Consider the following 20134-nt stretch of genomic DNA (forward strand, 5'->3'; position numbering starts at 1 on the left):
ACTTTTACTTGTTGGCTAACTGAATTTCTCCTGAAGCCTCTGTCGGTCTGTGAGCTCCATTTTCACTTTTATTTTCTTCTTTAGAGTTTTATATACATTTATACATTAATTTTCCCCCACAGACTCACAGTTGTCTCTCATCTACGGTTTGGATCAACATGAAACTCTCCTGGTTGAATCATCAGTACAAAAGATGAACAACGGCGTTAGAAAATATCTGCTTCTTTAGTAAAAGGTCGAGAATACAAGCAGGCATTCTGGGGTAGGACTTAACTATGACTCCCAAGGTGAATTTCAGCAAGAAACAGCCAATCACGTGCACATCTAACGTCATGCAGCAGCTAAAGATTCCAGTGTTGAGAAAACCTACAGAGTGAATCAGTTTCATTTAAAGTTTTGGGCCACTTTTGAGTGAATTCAGTAACTGTAGCGCCACGTTTTGTTTGAATTCATCCCGCTCTGATCGGCTTCTTCTCCATAGCAACGGTAGCCGAGGCTCACTGGTATCGTATTAAAACTGGTGGTCATGTTTCTATGTTCAGTGATATTGAGGAGATCATTTAAACAAATACATTGTGTTCAGTCTCTGTGTGTGTCTGCTGTACGTTGCAGCGATGGAACTATTTCTTGTTGAACAACAGTTCTGTGCAGCGACCGGGAACTCTTTCTTATTCTAGTTGACTGTGTGCAGCTTCCTGAAGTCTTGTCATCACGGTGAGGTTGTCGGGTTTGGTACGACTGTGTTTGTTAAGAGACCAAAAAAAAAAAAAAAAAACAAGACCAAAATCTGGCAACCTGAGCTCTATAACTAGATTTACTGCACAGAAGCACTGAGGCGGATGGATACACTGTTCCAGCACATAACTCATGGTTTTTTTTAAATATTTCTGTTTGTGTTCGGATTAAACAAACAGGCGTTCGAGTGGAGCGCAGACAGAGGAGGGAAGGACAGCAGAAAAGATCACTGCGTGCCCTCTGCTTTCCATTCAGGACATTTACTAAAAAAAAAAAAACAAAAAAAAAAAAACGCTGCAGCAGCAGGACCATCAACATCATCAAAGACTCCTTTCAGCCTCCAATAAACTGTTCAACCCGCTGCCATCTGGCACAAAGGTTCAGCAGCGTTCAGGCCAGAACCACAAGCCTGTCTAACAGCTTCCTGTCTCACACACACACACACACTTACTACAGCAGCCGACTTTATGCTACGCTGCAAAAAACGGCACCGTTCCTGTTGTTTTCTTTTTTTTATAGCTGCAGCTATTATTATTACTTTTATGGACATTTTTTAACCATGACAACATTTTACAACACATTCTTACATGTGTGACGGCAGTTTTCATCCCGTAGCACTGAAGGAACGTTATTATGTTCACCCTGAAAAGGAGTTCTGTTCATGGACATTGACTTTACAATCAGATACAACTTGTTAATCTGTAATCTTAAAGCAGTTTCCACCTGCTTCTCTTTATGTTCTCCAGTGACTCTCATGACACTTCCTGTCCGCTACTGTTTTTAAATGAGTGATAAGTTAAACTGACTTTGGTGGTTTCTCCACGGTGCGGTAGGTGTTGAAGGCCTGCAGCTGCTGCTGGACTCCCACCAGAGAGTTGGCGAACTTCCTGTTGTTGAGGATGATGATGGTCTGTTCGATCCACTCCAGCAGGTCTGAGGCCAGAGACTCGTACTTCTCGATCATCTTCTCTGTCTCGATGGCGTTGTCCAGAACCTGGAAGACAACACCGGATACACATCAGCGGGGCTCCTTTAATGTGTGTGTATATATATATATATATATATATATATATATATATATATATATGTGAGGGTGTTAGCTGGTCACCTTGCCGATTCTCTTCCCCTCCACCTTCAGCGCCTTCATCTTGGAGAAGTAGTGGTAGTAGGTCACCACGTAGGTGATGATGGACTTCTCATCAGGGTGGTCCACGCTGATGTCTGCACACACACAGGACATAAAGATAATACATGATAAAGGTGAAGGGAATAAACTATAAAACTGAAGATATTCTTTAGAAATTCTGGGATATTTAACACATTTCCTGATCTCTCTGAGGCGACATCGTAAACAAACTGTTACGCAGAGAAACTCCTCCACCGTGTGGTATGAAGTTTATTGCTGAGCCAGACGACTCTAATAAAAACTTGTGAGACTGTTTGGTGAATCGTAACGCTGCGATGTAAATAGAGACAAAACGTTTAAGAGCAGCTTCACCTCTATCCTCTTGGTCGGTGTGTGTTGTGGATAAATGAAGGAGAACGAGTGTATTTTCAACCTAAACTTTATTTAAAAACCTGTGCTTATGAAACATCACGTCGGCCGGTGCATTCTGCGTCATCTCATGTCGTATTCTGATTGGTTGGTTTGTAGTTGTGGGTCGTAGCAGCAGTCATGTTGTGCAAATCTGGTCCTGATTTGGTCTCCAAAGCTTTGATGAGTCTCACACCTTTCTGGTCAACTTTCACCTCAGACAGAATAAAATCGTGTGTGTGTGTGTGCGTGTGTGTGTTTGTGTGTGTGTTAGTGTGTGTGTTAGTGTGTGTGTGTGGTCTCTCACCTTCGGGGTCCAGCAGCTTGGTGAGACCGAGGTGTTGCTCGGCCAGGTTGAAGGCATTCTGCAGGTTGTAGTGAGCGTTTGATTTCTTCAGCTTATCAAAGTCGATCAGGTCTGGTCTGAAGAGAGGAAGTAAAAAAAACAAACAAACAAACAAACAAACAAACAAACAAACAGAGGTTGAATTCAGAGTTGCATTACTTTTGTTGGTTAAAAACTTATCAAATCAATCTAATAATGCTGGAATCAGCTCATAACATGACCACCATGTTTGTTTTTTAATGTTTTATTAGGCTGCTGTGAGCGATGACCTTTGACCTCCTGGCTGCTGGTTGCTTGTAACGGTGGTTTCAGATTAAAAGCTTTGAATAAGGGAGTTGGATGAATAATATGAGACTAATAAGTATAAATACGAGTCAAGTAAAGGCTACAGTTAAAAACTCCAAATGATGAGTGTTGTTCTACATGAATGAATTTTCTGCCTGTCTGCTGCATGACTGCTCTGAATATGGGCTTTATTTAGTCGTATGAAGAAATGTTTTTGAGTCTTAATGTCAGAGGATTTCAGGAAACAGTCTGCTGACCGGTCAGCTGAGACTCTCTGGAGTCACTGAAGAAAAGAAAAGACTGTCTGCAGCAGGAAACACACAGCGAGCGTGACGACCGATGAAATGTCATCCAAACTGATGGGAAAGCTTCTCTGTAAAGATACTTTATATTCCATTTTTTTGTGATTATACTGTAAATATGGCTTAATTTTTGTCGGTAGGCAAGAAAAACAGAGAACATTTGGCTCAAACGCTCCGTTAACGTTCGTCTCTGGACGACGGCGTCTGAGCTATTCAGCCTTCAGTCTTCCAAAGATAATTATAAAGTTTGTAAATGAAAAGAAAAACACTTCTCAGGCACTCAGGAAGTTATATTAAAAGCCTTTATTTTGTCACGTTAGTTAAAAAGTCCGACTGGTTTCAGCCTCACAGGATCTTCATCTAGGTGGAAAAACATCATTCTTCTAATTATTGTTATTAAATCCAAATATGTAACTAAACGCCTCCTTTTATTGAAGATAAAACTCTAGATAACCCTTCAGTTCCACCAAAATAACATCATTAACTAACGACATGCTAGAGTAGATTTATGGAATCTGTGAAATGATTCAGTGGTTCAGACGATGATGAGAATCATGTTTCATATGTGAATGAATTTCCCTCCAAACACACAGAGACCCTGATAAATACTGTATATCTGTGTGTTCAGCTGCCGACAACTGACGACAACAATACAACATTTTTTTTACATATGTACCTGAATCAGTCAAATAAACTTAGTTTGTATTTGAATCCCTTCAAAAAAAAAAAACAACAAAACAAAACAAACATAACAAAAAAACTCATAATAGCTCTGCAGCTACTGGAGGTTCTCAATGAAATAAAAGTTAGTTTTATGTGTCTATGATGAAAAATTAGAAATCTATTGACTAAAAATATATATATTGATATATGTGCTGTGTGATGAGGTTTTTATATTTTGAGTTCCTCCCATAGACTGTATAAAAATATGGACGTAGTCACCGTGACGTCACTCGTTGGTTTCTGAGGAGCGGTTTTTAAAGCTCAAAGCGAGCCGCTCCGGTCGTCGCCATCTTGGCAGTGCGTGACGCTGCCTAACTCCCAGCCAATCAAAAATGGGCAAAGAGGCGGGCCGAACAGCTGAAACAAGCCACCTAGTGGCTGGCGGACCTGTCACTCAAAGCAGCCATGTCCTTCATTATGCAGAACTTTACGGCTTAATAACATTTAAACGGGTGAGTTATAAAAAAATTCATCCCCCGTACAGTTGTCATGAAAGAGGAAATTAGCTACAGAGACCAAAACCGTTGTTTGTACCAGACTGTAAACATGTTTATTTCTGCTGTAAAGTTGGACATTTTAACATGGAGGTCTATGGGGATTGACTCACTGTTGGAGCCTCAAGTGGTCGTTCAAGGAACTGCAGTTTTTTCATTTTACAGCCCCGGAGGTTGCCGCTTGGTTCCTACCTGTGTCTGTGCATGAATGTGCTGTGATGAGGTTTTTTTTTTACAGTTTGAGTTCCTACCTGTGTTTGTGGATGAGAGCGTTGAAGGCCATCCCGTCTCTCCAGCTGGTGGTGAAGTTGTGGATGTTAACGTTTGGATATCTGGACAGGAAGAGGAAACCAGGACAGAAAACAAAAAACTACTGAAAACACCATTTAAAAATGTGCTGTTTGTCACTTTTTACATCACATCACATTAATTTAATGATGTCAGCATTATGAAACTAACAGAACCATCACTGAGTGTTTTATTGGGTTTAGAAGGGGAACAACAGGGCTGATGGGAAATGTAGTCTGAACTTTGTAGACAGAGGAACGATAGCTCATCTCTTGATGAAAAGAAATGATTTTTAAAGTGATCTGTAGACTCTCACCCTGCGGTCTTCATCTGACACCAGAGCAGCAGAGCATCTTTAGCCGACTTCTTCTCCTTGTTGTCCTCCGTCTCCACACTGATGTCCTGGATCTGAGACACACAGACAGACAGATGGACGGATGTTAGACGTGATGGACTGTGTGTGTGTGTCTGACTGTCTCTCATCACAAATCACACTGAGATCTGAACTCCTTCACATCTTTATTGATGCATTTATGCTGCACTATGAAGTTATTATTATTATTATTATTATTAAAACCATTTTTCACACATCACTGAACGCAACACGAACTGCAGACACATTTATTAAACATAAACATACAAACTAACAGCTGCAATAACAAAAAAAAAATAATGTGCTCAGTTTCTTGTTATAAGAAGAAACTTTTCTTGTTTTAACAAGATGCTTTTCATGTTATTTTTTAAATATTTTAATAATAATATTAAAAGATCCCAAATTATTCAGTTTGGTAGAAACATTTCTTGTTATAACAACAGGCTCCCTTATATATGTATCTAGTAATAATAAGAAAATATATCATAATAACATGAAATATATCTTGTTATGATGAGAAATCTGAGATCTTTTTTTTATTGTATAACAATATATTTTTCATGCTATTTTAAAATATTTTCTCATTTTCTAAAGACACCATCATTCTGTTTTTCTAACAAACATTTCTTTTTAACACATCACTTCATGTTTATATATATATACTATATATCTAGTAACAACAAGAAAATATGTCATAATACCATGATTTTGATGTGATCACTAAGAAGGAAGTAAAGAATAAAAGAATTAACAAGAAGAAGAAAGATATCACGTCACACTTGCAGCTCGAAAAGTTGCACTAAAGTACTGACTGAATGTTCAGTTTGTTTTAATGTATTTAAATTGATTTAAATGAACATGATCTGTCCTTAAAATAAATAATAAAAAACAGAAATTAAGAATAATAAAAAAGCTTCGGAGTAACAAAGAAACCTTAAATTCAGTAACTGAAAAATTTCCCAAATTGTCGTTTTGCCCACAGCACCTAAACGCAGCATCAGGCCCTTTAATGCAGATCAACACTGGACTGTATTTAAATCCATAATAATACACGCAAGATGATAAAACACATCATCATCATCATCATCATCATCACACACTCACATGTTCACATGTTCAAACCGCACGCATACATACATAACATACATACATACATACATGTGTAATCCATCCAGAGTGAGAACCACCATCCTCAGCTACATGTCTGACCTTCATCCTCTGCCTCACATCAGTCTAAACCTCATTTTAACTTTAATCCTAAACATAAATCCAAGTCTTCAAGCAGCCCGCTGAAGAAAGTCACAACCAACAAAAACGTCCCCAAACACACACGTCTGCACTTCTGTACTCACTAACAGACCAGAGTCCTAAACCCCCCAAACCTTAACCCGACTCTAGAAATAAGATAAAAACCAAAACCTCAACCTTTAGCAAAGATCTCACCATTTTTTAACAATTTCTACACTTTCCAAAAATGTCGAATCCTTCAAAAAAGCGTCCTTACTTTGCAAAAATGTTGTCACTTTTCAAAAAAAGTCTTATTTTGAAAAAATGTCACTTGACAAAATGTTGTCCTTTGTTAAAAATGTCCCAACTTTTCAAACTTTTCCAAAAATGTTGTCAATTTTCAAAAAAACTCTTGTGTTGTCATTTGTTAAAAACGTGCTTACTTTTCAAATAATTTCCTTTTTTCCAAAAAAATGTCATCAAAAAAGTCTTATTTTGAAAAAATGTCACTTGACAAAATGTTGTCATTTGTTAAAAACGTGCTTACTTTTCAAAAAATGTCCTTTTTTCATAAAATGTCGTCACTTCCCCACTTTCTAAATGGTCCTTAATTTATAAAAATGTCCACACTTTCAGGAAATTTTCCACACAAGTCTTTTCTCTCTCCGTAAAACTATATAATCATCATCATCATCATCATCCTCACAAGACAAAACACAAAAGCAAAGAACAGAAACATCTTACCTTCATTGATTGACATCCGTCAATTTCAGTCTAACAGAAGCACGAAGCCACATCTGAACTATAAACCATCAACATCAACATCAACACACACACACACACACACACACACACACACACACACACACACTCTCTGTCGCTGCTGTCAATCTGCTCTCTGCTCCATTTCACCCTCGTTCTTCCGCCGCAGGATTTAAAACTGTTTTTTAATCCTCACGGCTTATAAAAGCTAAATCCCTTTTTCACCGTTTTTCCACAACTGCTCGCTGTCCTTAATGATGACATCATCGCCCAAGTGACACATCACCCAATCAACATCCAGAACAACATACTGATGTGTGATTTCAGTCATTTAACTGGACGTTATTCAATAGAAATCAATGTTTCTGAATATTTGAGGCCATGATGAAGTGAAACTGACACCTTAAAATAAATGTAAAATGCCAGAAAATACAGTAAAATATGAAGTAATTTAACTGTTAATCTTTCAGTAAATGATTAATGATTCAAGAAAGTCACATTTTAGGATTATGAAGGATTTAATATCTAACTACACTTTCATATCTGCAGAAATAATGTAGCGTTTTATCTTTTGATTAAGAACATTAAGGATTGATTCAATTAATTTTTTGATTAATATCTTGCTGTTAAATGTCAGTTTATTAGGAACCTGATTCGACTTTACAGTAGTTTTAGAAGTTTTACTTTTGTATTAATTTATATTGAAAAGTGTTCTTAATAAAATAAATAACTAGCTGGAGGAGAGACTGATGGTTAAAGGGTTTCACTACTTCACACTGATTATATTTGTACTACTTTGCATCCCTTTTCATTCATTAACTAGGTGTGTAGTAGAGACCTCATACGATGCCCTGCTTAACATGAATAACTTACTCTTCTGATTCAAATATGTTGTGTGTATGTGTGTTTTATCCATTTTGGGATGCAAAATAGTAATTTAACCCATTAACTCAGAATGGAGCCCAGCTCTTCTCAGAATCTAAGAACCAAGCTAAACTCATTTAACAAATTTGGGGATGCAAAATAGGTATAATGATCCAGATACACTGTACTCATTACAACCATTTTGGGATGCAAAATAGGGCAGAAACTAAAGAAGCAGAGCATAATGATCCAGATGAGGCCCATAATATCAAGTTCAGTCCCCTAATTTGGGAATATTTGACAGAGTCTGGTTTTTGTGGGATGCAAAATAGAACAGTAACTAATCCACTCTATGATCAGATGATGGCTCAGGAGGCAAAACCCACAAGAACAATTATGTTATTTGGTAAAGAATAACCAGACCGGGATGCAAAATAGTAAAAGCAATTCCATAACCTAAAGGTGATGGATATGGCCGAGAGGAAGCCCAAACATAAGTAGCATACACTACCTCAACTTGCTAACTATGTGTATATTATTCATGCAGGGATACAAAATAGCCATATAACTCTTTAACATTTGATTAGGCTGATTCTGTCCTATGATTTAAAGATGCAAAATAGTGCAGTGGGTTTTATTCCCTTTGAGAATATAATCAGACCCATTAAAGGCAGACTAACTGCATTTGTCTGATATTGTGGGATGCAAAATTGCACAACACCTTGTCACCTGAAAATGGAAGATGGCCAGTGTGGTTATTCAGATTCCAGCTGACGTGAGTGACCTCATCTCGGGATGCAAACTCGCGCGTGTGACCCTTACCTGGAAGCGGAGGATGATGGTCCAGATGAGGCCCAGGGTGAGGCGGTGGTTTCCGTCTACGATGTCGTGGGAGCCCATGTTCTCCAGGTGAACCCTCTGCTCCTTCAGGAACTGCAGAGCCTTGTCGACGTTCTCCAGACAGTGGATCCTCATCCGACCCTTCGTGGGTTTGGGCTGAAACGAACGAAAAAAAAAAAAACCCAAAATAAACAAAGATCTCGATTTATTTACAGCCAGAAACCACGAACCGCTTCGTGCTGCGATATATAAACACGCAGAAGAAGAAGACAGCTGACGGCTTTATGTTTTCATAGATGTTTTATTACTGCGCGTTAAATCATATTCTCAAAGGATTTTCTAAATATGAACGTCCAAAAACAATAAAAACAACCATGAATACTTAAAACTGATCCAGAAACAACTTCAGCGTCGCCAAAAAAAAAAGTGGTGAAAACATGAAAAAAAAACAAAAAAAAAACCCCAAGACAGAAATTTCTACAAACAAACCTTCCAAACTCCCGTTAATACAAACATTTCCTGTTTGGAAGCAAAGTGTGATGTGAAATATGACGAGTTAATGCTTTTCTTTGTTATATATGATAATGAACTGAAGAACTTTTAGGTTTATTACTGTTAATCAGACAAAACTAGATGGTGGAACATATAACTATAAAATGATTAAAGGCATTTTATGGACAAAATTAACAAAGAAAACAATCAGCAGATTAACAGAGGATGAAAATAACTGTTAGCTGCAACCTTAGATATTATATTATGATGTATAAATGTTATATTTCTAGTGATTAGTGGTTTGACTTCTGTAATTAATCGTTAGTGTTTCTCCACTTGTGTCCTTCAAGAAATTCCTCCTGTATTCACTTTATCTCATCTGGGAGAAATGTTGTTCTGATTCTGTTTGTTTTATTATATTTAAAAAAATGAGTAAAACAAATACAGAGAGAAAACGTTCCTGTGGTGTGAAAACAGACAGGAAGTGTGAGCAGGCAGAGACTGAATGAAAGAGCAGTGAGATCCTGTTATGATGGAGGGATTGTCAGGATGGTTTAACACTGTCATAACCTACTTTACTGCACAGCTTCATGTTTTATTTATTTATTTATTTATCTATTTTTGATATGGGACAGATGTCTGACAGCTCAGCAGTTACACAACAAACAAACAAACAAACAAACAAACAGAAACACGACCGGAGGTGACAGTGATGAAACATGAAGGGATTCAACTTTAGTTAGAGAACGAGTCAATTACACAGATATTAGTGGAGATAAAAAGGTAAAGTTTGGCCATGAAGGATCATTAGAGTCATTAGGATTCATCCTTTGGAGATGATGATGATTATTACCTGCAAATTTAACCCTTTCATGCATGGCGTCCACTACAGTGCTCAGATATTTGGAAGCCATCTTGAACCATTTAAGTTGTAGCATCATGTCCCAACTACCAGGTGTTGAACCACCAAAGTGTCGTCTACAATCCATCCGAATATCATCTTTGACTCTTTCTGTGATTTTGTTATATTGAATCATAAATTCAACATGGCGGAGGCTCAGGAATATCTGTTAAATATTTTTATTCTCAGAGAAAAAAAGAAACAGGTAAAAAGTATATTTTTCAAACTAAATAAGATGTTTGAAATACTTTAATCAAGTTTTTAATAATATTTTTCTTGTACATTATTTTCATCTGTCAGCTCCAGCAGACGTCACGCAACAAACGGTACATTCTGTCTGTTGTTTTTCAAATATCCTCTCTGTTGTTGTTGTTGTTATCTAATGTTCTTATGTGTATTCATACCATTTGCTCTTAGTAATAAAATTATATATATATATATATATATATATATATATATATATCCTATATTGATTTCCATAAATCACTTTTTACTCCATTGATGCATGGTGTCTGCTACAGTGGTAAAAATAAACACTGTGATTTAATAACACATGCATGAAAGGGTTAATGGAAATCTTGCTGAATATGTAGAAATTAGGGATCTGATAGCATTTTTATTAAATCTGAATGTTATTAGGTTTATCTTTTGACATTTGCAACAATGAAACGGCTAAAATAACTTCAGCTGCAGCGATTAATCGTAACCAATCAAAGTTTAACTGGTGATCAGCTGATCGAAGAGTCTCCAGTCTGTGACGCTACAGAAACAAACAGTCCAGTGGTGATCCTACTGTACTGTCATGTTACAGACTGATGTGTCTTTTCTCCCATAAAAGAATTTACATTAATTAATTAATTAATTAATTAACTACAGCTGATCTAATCTGCTGCGGCTCATGTCGGTCATTTTTAACCAGAGACGGTGACGCTCGGCTACAAATGAAAAGCTGCTGTTTGAATGTTTTCTGCTGATATTTGCTCAGAAGAAGCAGTGAGAATAATAATTTGATAAGAGATTCGTTAGCGTCTGGGATTAAAGGGGCCGAGCAGCTGCAGTTTTTTGTGCTCACATCACAAAAAAGGGTTTCATCTTCTGAGATCAGCTGCTGTAGTCGCTGCTATTTTATCCAAGAATATGGAAAATAAAAACTCCAGGAACACACTTCATCTTTTTTCCAGAAAGGTCCGATGAAAGAAATGCCGTGAGAGAGCGAGAGAGAGAGAGAGCGAGAGCGAGAGAGAGAGAGAGAGAGACTGTTGAAAACGAGTCCTTTTGGACGATGCTGACATTTTTATGATGATTATGTTTAAACGCGGAACAATCTTGGAATATAAATGTGATGAAATACAACAATAGTAAATAACTAAAATAAAATAAATGCGAGCTGTCAGAGCAAGTGATGTTACATCCTGCAGGCCCGTCCGCACTACGACCGGGAACGCCGTCCAACAATAACACTGCTGTCTTTGCTTTTCCTCACACAGACACATAAACACCACCCGGCTAAGAGTCACTCTAGTGATTCACATTCAGATTTGAACCACAGATATTTTGGACTTGTTGTCTGCTCTCGTGGCTGAAATCCAATAAACCGCACAGAGATTCAGTCTTCAGCAGCCACTTAAAGCCATAAACAAAAAAAAATTATTTCACCTCCAGCTGCAGTTTGCTGCTGATCAGAACCGGGACTTTCCACCATCGGACCGTCTCTCGCTGGTCTGAACCTCGACTCTTATGCACCAGAGTTAGGAGGCTTTCCAGTTTTTGATTTAAAAGGATCAGTTTGTAGGATTTAAGTGGCATCTAGCAGTGAGCACAAAACACGAACACAAAAGGTCCTCTCTAGAGCCAGTGTTTGGTTTGTCCATTCTAGGCTACCGTAGAAACATGGCGGACACCTTGGAGGAGGAGCTGCTCCCCGTGTAGATATAAAGGGCTCGTTCTAAGGTAACGAAAACACAATGATTCTTATTTCAAGGTGATTATACACTAATTAAAACATACTTATGATTAATATATTCCATTTATAACCAAGTCTGTCTACAAACTGCACCTTTAAAAAGGACAAGTTCACACTTTTATGAACAGTGAAAGAGGTTTTCCTCGCTGTGATGTGAAGTGATGGAGGCCAAAATCCACAGTGTGTCCACACAGTCATTTAAAAGTCTGTGTGAAGCTTCTATTCAGCTTCAGCAGTCTGAGTTAGTCATATCAAGTGGATATCTGACACATTTACAGGACAGTGTTTCCCTGTTGAGCTGCAGGTGGAAGTATAGTAACAAAAAGAGGAACTTTGGCACTAAAAAGACTGTAACGTTGAAAGATATCTACTTGATTTGACTCTATTAGCTTCAGATAAACTTTGAAATACATTTTTTGTACAGAAGGAGGACTGTGGATTTGGTCTTTAAGTGCTCCAATGCCCCCTTTTTGAGGAAAACTTTATTCTCTTCTTCCATGTGTGATGAGCAGCATCCTTCACACCTGCCTGGTTATCTGTGACACTGCTGCCTGAACTGGTCAAAACTCCAGCAACTCTTACTTTTCAATACTCTTTATTTGATTGTTATAATCAGTTACAGCAGTTGCTTCTAGAGAATAAATCCTTCGCTTTCCCTGCATCCCGAATTTGTTATTTGTGGCGCCAGAAACAATTATGACAGTAATAGCGGATGAATGTCTTGTGCTACCTTGTGTTTTTTAGTCATCTAGGATCTCGGACCTGTATTCTAATCTAATCTATAGTAAATGTATCTATGTTTATCTTCTTACATATATTTTGTTCTTACAGGTCTAAACACTAAAACAACATTACAGCATTAATTTCTTTCTTCAATTCAGCCTCCAATGAGAAATATTCACGCCTCCGTGTGTGCGTCTTTGTATTAGTTCAGTTATAACGTCCGAGCGCAGCACGGAGCGCCGATCACACACACAATCCAACCTCGCAGTGAGAGCTGAGAGAAGGAAACAGTCACTCTGCGTTGCACCGTCCTCTGTTTCTATGGTACCTCTCTGTTTCCATCACAGTTATATGTTTTTAGGTCATTCAGAGACAAGAATCTGTTAAAAAAAAAAAAAAAAAAAAAAGTCTGCAGCCTGTCACCATGTCACGCTATGTTACTGTGTGTAATGATGCGGGGCAGCGATATGACAAAATGACAAAACGCGAGTCGACGAGGCGAGAAGCTTATCGACTGATGCGGCGACTTTTATGGGGAGCGGCGCTTCCAAAAAACTGATAAAAAAAAGGAGGAAAGTACTGAGAGACGGACTCACATACTGCTGCTTTAAGCTTTAAGCTTCAACATACAGAGTCAGTGATGAAACGGTGGATATGACATTATCATAACCGATAGAGACTGAGGTTCTGGGTCGTAATAAATGGCAGTTCTCCTGTAAACTGTGCAGAGTAGAAACAGCCGCTCGCTCTCAGATTCTTCTGCTGCGTCCGGAGGCGTTTTGGCTCCATTTAAACCCTGAAAGTTACTCAATGACTCCTTTCACAACTCTTAACACCCCCACACCGTCTCCCACTCTGAGTCCCTCCAGCCATTCTGCTCACCACTTCACCATCACTCTGCTTCTCTCCTTTATTTTATTTCAAGCCCCCCCCCCCCCTTTTTTTTTTTTTTTCCATTTTGTCTTCATTTTTCCTTCTTCATCTCCACCCACTCTTCCTCTCCTCTGCTCACTTCCTCCTCCCTGAACATCCAAAATGCCACACATTCCCTACCGTGACTGGCACCGAAAACAAACTAAACACCAAGCTGCGAAAAAAGAAAATACAATTAAATAAGAAACGATAAAAGAATAATAATAAGAATAATAATAATTTAAAAAAAAGTTATTTCCTGTCTGACAGAGTGCTGCTGTGTTTTCTCTCTGCGTGTGTTTGACAACTTGTGAAAAGGCCGGATGACAGCTGAGTGGAGGGAGAGAGAGTTCAGCCAGAAGAAGAAAGAAAAAAAAAAAAGGAAAGAGACAGAAGAAGAAGAAGAAGAAGAAGAAGAAGAAGAAGAAGAAGAAGAAGAAGAAGAAGAGGGGAGTTTGGCTCGTACCACTGGAAGTCACAAGGCAGGGGTGGAGGGGGTGGAGGGGAGGTTGGGGGGGGCGGGGGGGGGGTGAAACTGGGACGGTCTGAGTGAGTTTAAATGCTTTTCAGTAAAACAGCAAGAGGTGCGATACAGTAGGAAGACCGAGAGAAACGGAGGGCAGCGAGTCCAACAGTAATGTATTCCTGTCGCCATGGTGACGGCAAACTTGTCAGTAACTATATCCAACCTCGAACGGATGCCCGTCAATCACTGAAACACACACCTACTAACTAACTCAGTGAGTTTTTAACGGATATTAATGAGTTATTTTTAGACTCAATCATGAATATTATTATTATTGATCACAGGACGACTGCAGCTTCAGTTTGATTCATAAAACATTTTCATCCATAAAACACATTGAACAAATGGGAGCAGACGAGTAAAACTGATTTAACTGCAGACAATCTGCTCCTGTTGTATCTCCAGCTGCTTATAATTAAATCTGTTTGTTGTTTTTTTAAAAATAAATATCTAAACCAGCAGTTCCAGACCTGCAGACTGGTTCCAGACCACGGACGTGAGGTAACCAGTCCATCATCAGCACCTCTCGTTACTCAGCAGGACATGAAATCTGTGTGCAGACATGACCTTTAAATAATAAATCATTTAATAAATTAAATAACGTCGTTTCTGGTTGCCATCTCTCTTTTCTTTCTCCAAATTCAGGATAAAAAGCCAAAGAACGACTTCTTGTCTTGATGATTTCGGTCAGTTTTTGAACAGATTTGGTGGTTGAACAGTCGTGTTGAAAGAAAGAGGTGTGGTGTTGAATAGTTTAATGATTGACGGAGGCGTAAAACGCCGGCGTTTCATATCTAGATAACGCTGAACAAACAGATAAGAGGAGCGTGAGAGCGGAGACACCCTACAGCTGTGACTGAGCGAGTATTAAAACATGAAAAGCTGCTCTGCTGCTTTGTGTTGTGATGTTTTATTATTCCCACAGTTTGGACTGAATCACTCTGCTGGTGTTGCTGGTGTCAGTCTGATTGAACTGGTCTGGTGTTTGTGTTTGTGTTGTCACTGTGGCAACATGTAAATCAGACAACGCTGGAGTTGTTGTAAGATGGTTTTTTTTTCCTACTTTTGATGATGCTATGCTAGCAGTTTCCCGCCTGCTTCCAGCCTTTGCGCTAAGCTAAACACATCTGAGACATAACTGAAGCCTGACTCTGGAGGAGACTTTTGTCTATAAAATCTCAATGTGATGTCTTCAAATGTCTTGTTTCGACTGATCAACAGACATGAACGACACAGAAAAGCTTCAAATCATCACATTTGAGAAGCTGCAACCAGCAAATATTTCACATTTATGCTTTAAAAAAAAGTACTAAAACAACAATCAAAGTAGTTGATTTACTGTTAATCGATTAATTGTTGCAGCTCTGGAGAAGAACTACAACCTGCTGTACAGATGTGAGGCTGCAGCTCGACAACAATGTTTGTTTACAGCTTCCAGGCAGAAAACATCTGCGTCACGTTCTATTTAATGGCACAGAGTAAAAATAGATGTCAGTTTAAGCACATAAAGAAGTAAACAAACAAGCATATGTAAATAAGTAGAAGTAAGTAAGTAGTACAAGTAATTAAAAGTAAACATAAGTAAGTATAAATGGGTAACGCAGCAGTAAGGCGGCTTCCCACTATGACAAAGGCAGCCACCAGTTAAACCAGCAGTGAGATGTTGTTGTTGGGTAGATTTAGGTCAGATAGATCGGACCACCGTGTTCAACTATTTATCTTTAAACGTCACAGTTACGGCTGAAAATGACAACAAATCTGCACAATTCAGATCAACATCCAGTTGTCTACCTGGAAGTGACTGTTGTTGTTGTTGTTGTTGTTAGTGTGACGTCATGGTGATTCGGTCTATATGACTCTTAGAAAAGTATAGAAGCACCAACAGTGACGTGAACCCACCAGTCTCTCTCCTGACAGGACCTCCAGCAGCTTGATGAGCATGCGTCCATCTCTCAGGTCCATGTAGAGGTCGGTGATCCGACAGGAAACTCTGGACAGGTGGGAGTTCACCCACTTGGTAAAGGTCTTCTTCTGCACCGCCTCACGCTCATCTGGACGAGAGACAGAGAGAGAAAGAAAGAGAGAGAGAGAGATGTTGGTCAGTGAAGGAATCAGAGCTATAGACGTGTTTCTGAGTGAGGGCATCAGTGGGATGTGTGCAGAGGCAGGAAGTAATGGATAGAAAATGTTCATCATCTCAAGAAGACCTCCAGGTGAGCTCACAGTGCAGAATTAGCCGTTAGCTTCAGAGATCTGGATTTAATGAAGGAGGTGGATGAACTTACACTGAACTTGTTTTAAGGTCAGACAGCTCACTCTGTTACTGTGTGTTTAAGGTTTAATGAATGTTGATGAATGTTTAATGAGTCAGACAGTGATCAATACTTTAGTGACGTGTGTTTCTGACGACTTTAAATGGAAAATGCATCATGTTGTTTTTTATGAATGAAGCTGTTTAAATCACAGTCAACTATCTGCTCTATTTTGAGGAAACAGCCAGATTTTCATACATGCTAACGTTACGAATATGAACCACAATGCAGTCAAACAGCAGGAACGTAATGCTAATGTTAGTTTATTGTTTTCATGCTAACGTTACAAATATGACAACCAGAATGCAGTCAAACAGCAGGAATGTAACGCTAACGTTACTTCATTGTTTTCATGCTAACGTTACAAATATGAACCACAATGCAGTCAAACAGCAGGAACGTAATGCTAACGTTACTTTATTGTTTTCATGCTAACATTATTTGTTGTTGGGGAGCTTCTGGTTGATGGTTTGGGACATAATACCTGTAGAACTAACTTTGTGTCCGTATTGTTATTTTTTGCTTTACAGCTGCTGTTTCTCACTGGAATATGTGTCATGTTAGCTGCCAGAGCTAACAGATGTCTGTCAAAGGTAATGTGTAATTTAAAAAAAAAGCTTTAAACAGGAATTTTACTGGATTCTAACGAGTTTGTTTATTTCTAAATACTGAACATGTTCATATATAAGCTATCAGGACGTTGTCTCGACTGATTGTAAATGAAAAATCCATCTATTGCAGACTGTAGCAGAGGTTAGACGACATGATGAACTCCACTATAACCTCTCACACTCTTCCTCAGTGGATGAAGTCAAGAAGCTTCTGTAGTAAACGGACGTTGAGCGAGCTGCATGTTTGAGTCCTGCTGATCTCTGCGGGTGTGTCTGGATGTGTACGTGTTTCCTACATCCCATTGTTCCTGGAAAGTAAGTATGTGTGTGTGTGTGTGTGTGTGTGTGTGTGTGTACGGGGAGGTTTCCTGTGTCTGAAGACGCAGACTAAATCTAAATGACAGTTATAAATATTCACGCACACATACAGCAGATGAACTGTACAGTCTGACAGCAGACACCTGCTGCCTGCAACACAACTTATTGTTTATTTCCCACAGGCCTGATAGCTATTGTTACTCTACACACACACACACACACACACACACACACAGACAGAACAGTGTGGTAGAGCTGTTTCCTTGGCTGAACTTTTGGGTCAGTTGCCATGGCGACCCAGCAACAGGAGGAAGTTACACAACCTGACATCAAGAGGGAGGAGAGGGCGTGACACACACACACACACACACACACACACACTAAGCTGCTAAATATATGTGCATTTTTATATCCTAGTTCCCTCATTTTTCTTCTCCTCGCTGACGACACAAAACCCTTGAAGAAGATTCCAGATGTTCAGTTTCTCTGTTTTCTGTAAATCTGTCTGAAGATAATAAAGCAAAGACTCTTATTGAGCTGCTGATGTGAGGAAAAAAATGCACAAAAACCTCTTTTATATGAAACTAAATGTAACTTATTTTCACTCACGCATGCTGCCGCGAAAATACCACACAGTCAAAAGCAAGCCAAAGACACACAAACACACAAAAGCTGAAAATTAAAAGAAAAAAAGAAATAAATAATAATAAAATAAACCAACTTGGTCATTTTTCTAGAGCTGGTCTTCATTTACAGCATTTCTTCTCATAATATTTTTACATTCCTCTGTCTTTCTGCATTTATGCTTTCACAGTAAAAACCAAACAAAACAAAAAAAAGGCACAAAAATCAAATGCTCTTTTGTCTACGCATCAAAAATATTTTTTCTAGCCGACAGTTCAACAATATTTAACTTCTGCAGAGCAAAGATTCATTAAATCATCTGGTTCCAGATTCTAAAATGTGAACATTTCTCTGTTTTAAATCACTGGAAGCTGAATATCTTTGTTTTAGATTGTTAGTCAGAAATAATAAGTCATATGAATAAATCACTTTTGCCTTTGTGAAATAATAAAAGGGACATTTTTCACTACTATAGTGAATATAAATATAATATTAAAAGGATAATAGTTGACAGATGAATCGATAATGAAAATAATCTTTAGTTGCAGCCTTTCAAACAGCCAGAGATGAACATCCTGACACACACACACACACACACACACACACACACATACATACACACACACACACACACACACACACCCGCACAAACTCAGAGAGAGAGTCAGAGAGTGCATGATCTCTGCATAAACTTGAATAAACTTTGTTTGCCCTCTGGAAGGAAACTGGACTGACTGCAGCACACACACACACACAGACACACACTCACACACACACACACACAATAATAAGATAAGAACCACTGACTGTTTTATACATGCAAACAAACATTCCTACAAATTCATGACCTTGGGAGTGTGTGTGTGTGTGTGTGTGTGTGTGTGTGTGTGTGTGTGTGTGTGGGACAATAGCGTCAGTGTCGACTGGCCTTCAGCAGTTTTATCACTCAGCAGCACAAACACACTGTGGCGACTTTCTGATATCAAACTGGAGCTGCTGGAAGACGGCGGACGGCGGCCGTGATGATGTCTGAGAGGAAGAAACATTCACGACCGGACGGAGACGGAGGAGCTGCATGTTTCTATCAGCTGCTTCATTAGTTAAAATATGTTCCTTCTGGCTGCGGTGATGAAATATGAAAGCTGCAATTCTATAAAAAATTACTTTTTTTTTCTGGAGATGACATTTTATCACCGATCTATCTGCACTGGTTGCTGTGGTAACAACACAGGCGTCAGTAACTATGTTTGGTAGGAACATGGCTTTCCAACACGGAAGCTTGTTCCTGTAGGTTCCTTCAAGCGAATCAGCCCCCCCCACCCTTCCCTCCCCTTCCCTCCCCGCCACCAAAAGTGCCAGCAGGCGGTTTTCTTTCAGCGTCTGTCCACAGGCTGTTGTCCTCTGTGTGGTCGTCCATGCTGCTCCGCTAGTAGCAGCATGACTCTGCTGCACTTCATCACTCTGGGTTTAACATCCTCATTGTGTCGCATTGCGAGTGATGCAAAAGACACTTCTGATTTCAGCCAAGCGGGAACCTCCGGGGCTGTAAAATGAAGCCAAAAACTGCAGTTCCTCGAATGACCACTTGAGGCTCCAACAGCGAGTCATTCCCCATAGACCTACATGTTATAACTCACCCGTTTAAATGTTATTAAGCCATAAAGTTCTGCATAATGAAGGACATGGCTGCTTTGAGTGACAGGTCCGCCAGCCGCTAGGTGGCTTGTTTCAGCCGTTCGGCTCCGCCTCTTTGCCCATTTTTGATTGGCCGTGAGTTAGGCAGAGTCACGCACTGCCAAGATGGCGACGGCCGGAGCGGCTCAAAACCGCTCTTCAGAAACCAATGAGTGACGTCACGGTAACGACGTCCATATTTTTATTCAGTCTATGGTTTGAGCGTCCAGAGCGTCCGGACTGAGACGCATCTGCATTTCAAACCACCTCCACATGCGGTTTGGATCCGATTTGTAAAAAAAAAA

General features: G+C 39.2%; 1 protein-coding gene and 1 long non-coding RNA gene across 4 annotated transcripts in view; one reads left to right on the top strand and one right to left on the bottom strand.

Annotated features, from left to right (window-relative positions):
• Positions 1–20134, bottom strand: part of LOC122996587 (spectrin beta chain, non-erythrocytic 1) — a 132810-nt gene that overhangs the window by 40136 nt on the left and 72540 nt on the right. For 2 of the 3 annotated variants that reach the window (XM_044372108.1, XM_044372107.1), the window contains 7 exons: positions 16190–16341; positions 8756–8929; positions 5024–5115; positions 4671–4751; positions 2577–2692; positions 1844–1956; positions 1542–1729 (listed from right to left, as the gene is read on the bottom strand). In XM_044372108.1, coding sequence (XP_044228043.1) covers positions 1542–1729; positions 1844–1956; positions 2577–2692; positions 4671–4751; positions 5024–5115; positions 8756–8929; positions 16190–16341 — 916 coding nt within the window. Of the gene's footprint in view, positions 1–1541; positions 1730–1843; positions 1957–2576; positions 2693–4670; positions 4752–5023; positions 5116–8755; positions 8930–16189; positions 16342–16575; positions 17346–20134 lie in introns of those variants that run through there. The other variant, XM_044372110.1, reaches the window with a different exon arrangement.
• Positions 16348–17435, top strand: LOC122996679. Its single transcript, XR_006407049.1, has 3 exons — positions 16348–16503; positions 17133–17195; positions 17344–17435. It is a non-coding gene; the product is annotated as an uncharacterized LOC122996679 (long non-coding RNA).

The sequence above is a fragment of the Thunnus albacares genome, chromosome 14, assembly GCF_914725855.1.
Source record: "Thunnus albacares chromosome 14, fThuAlb1.1, whole genome shotgun sequence".
In the NCBI taxonomy this organism is placed as follows: domain Eukaryota; kingdom Metazoa; phylum Chordata; class Actinopteri; order Scombriformes; family Scombridae; genus Thunnus; species Thunnus albacares.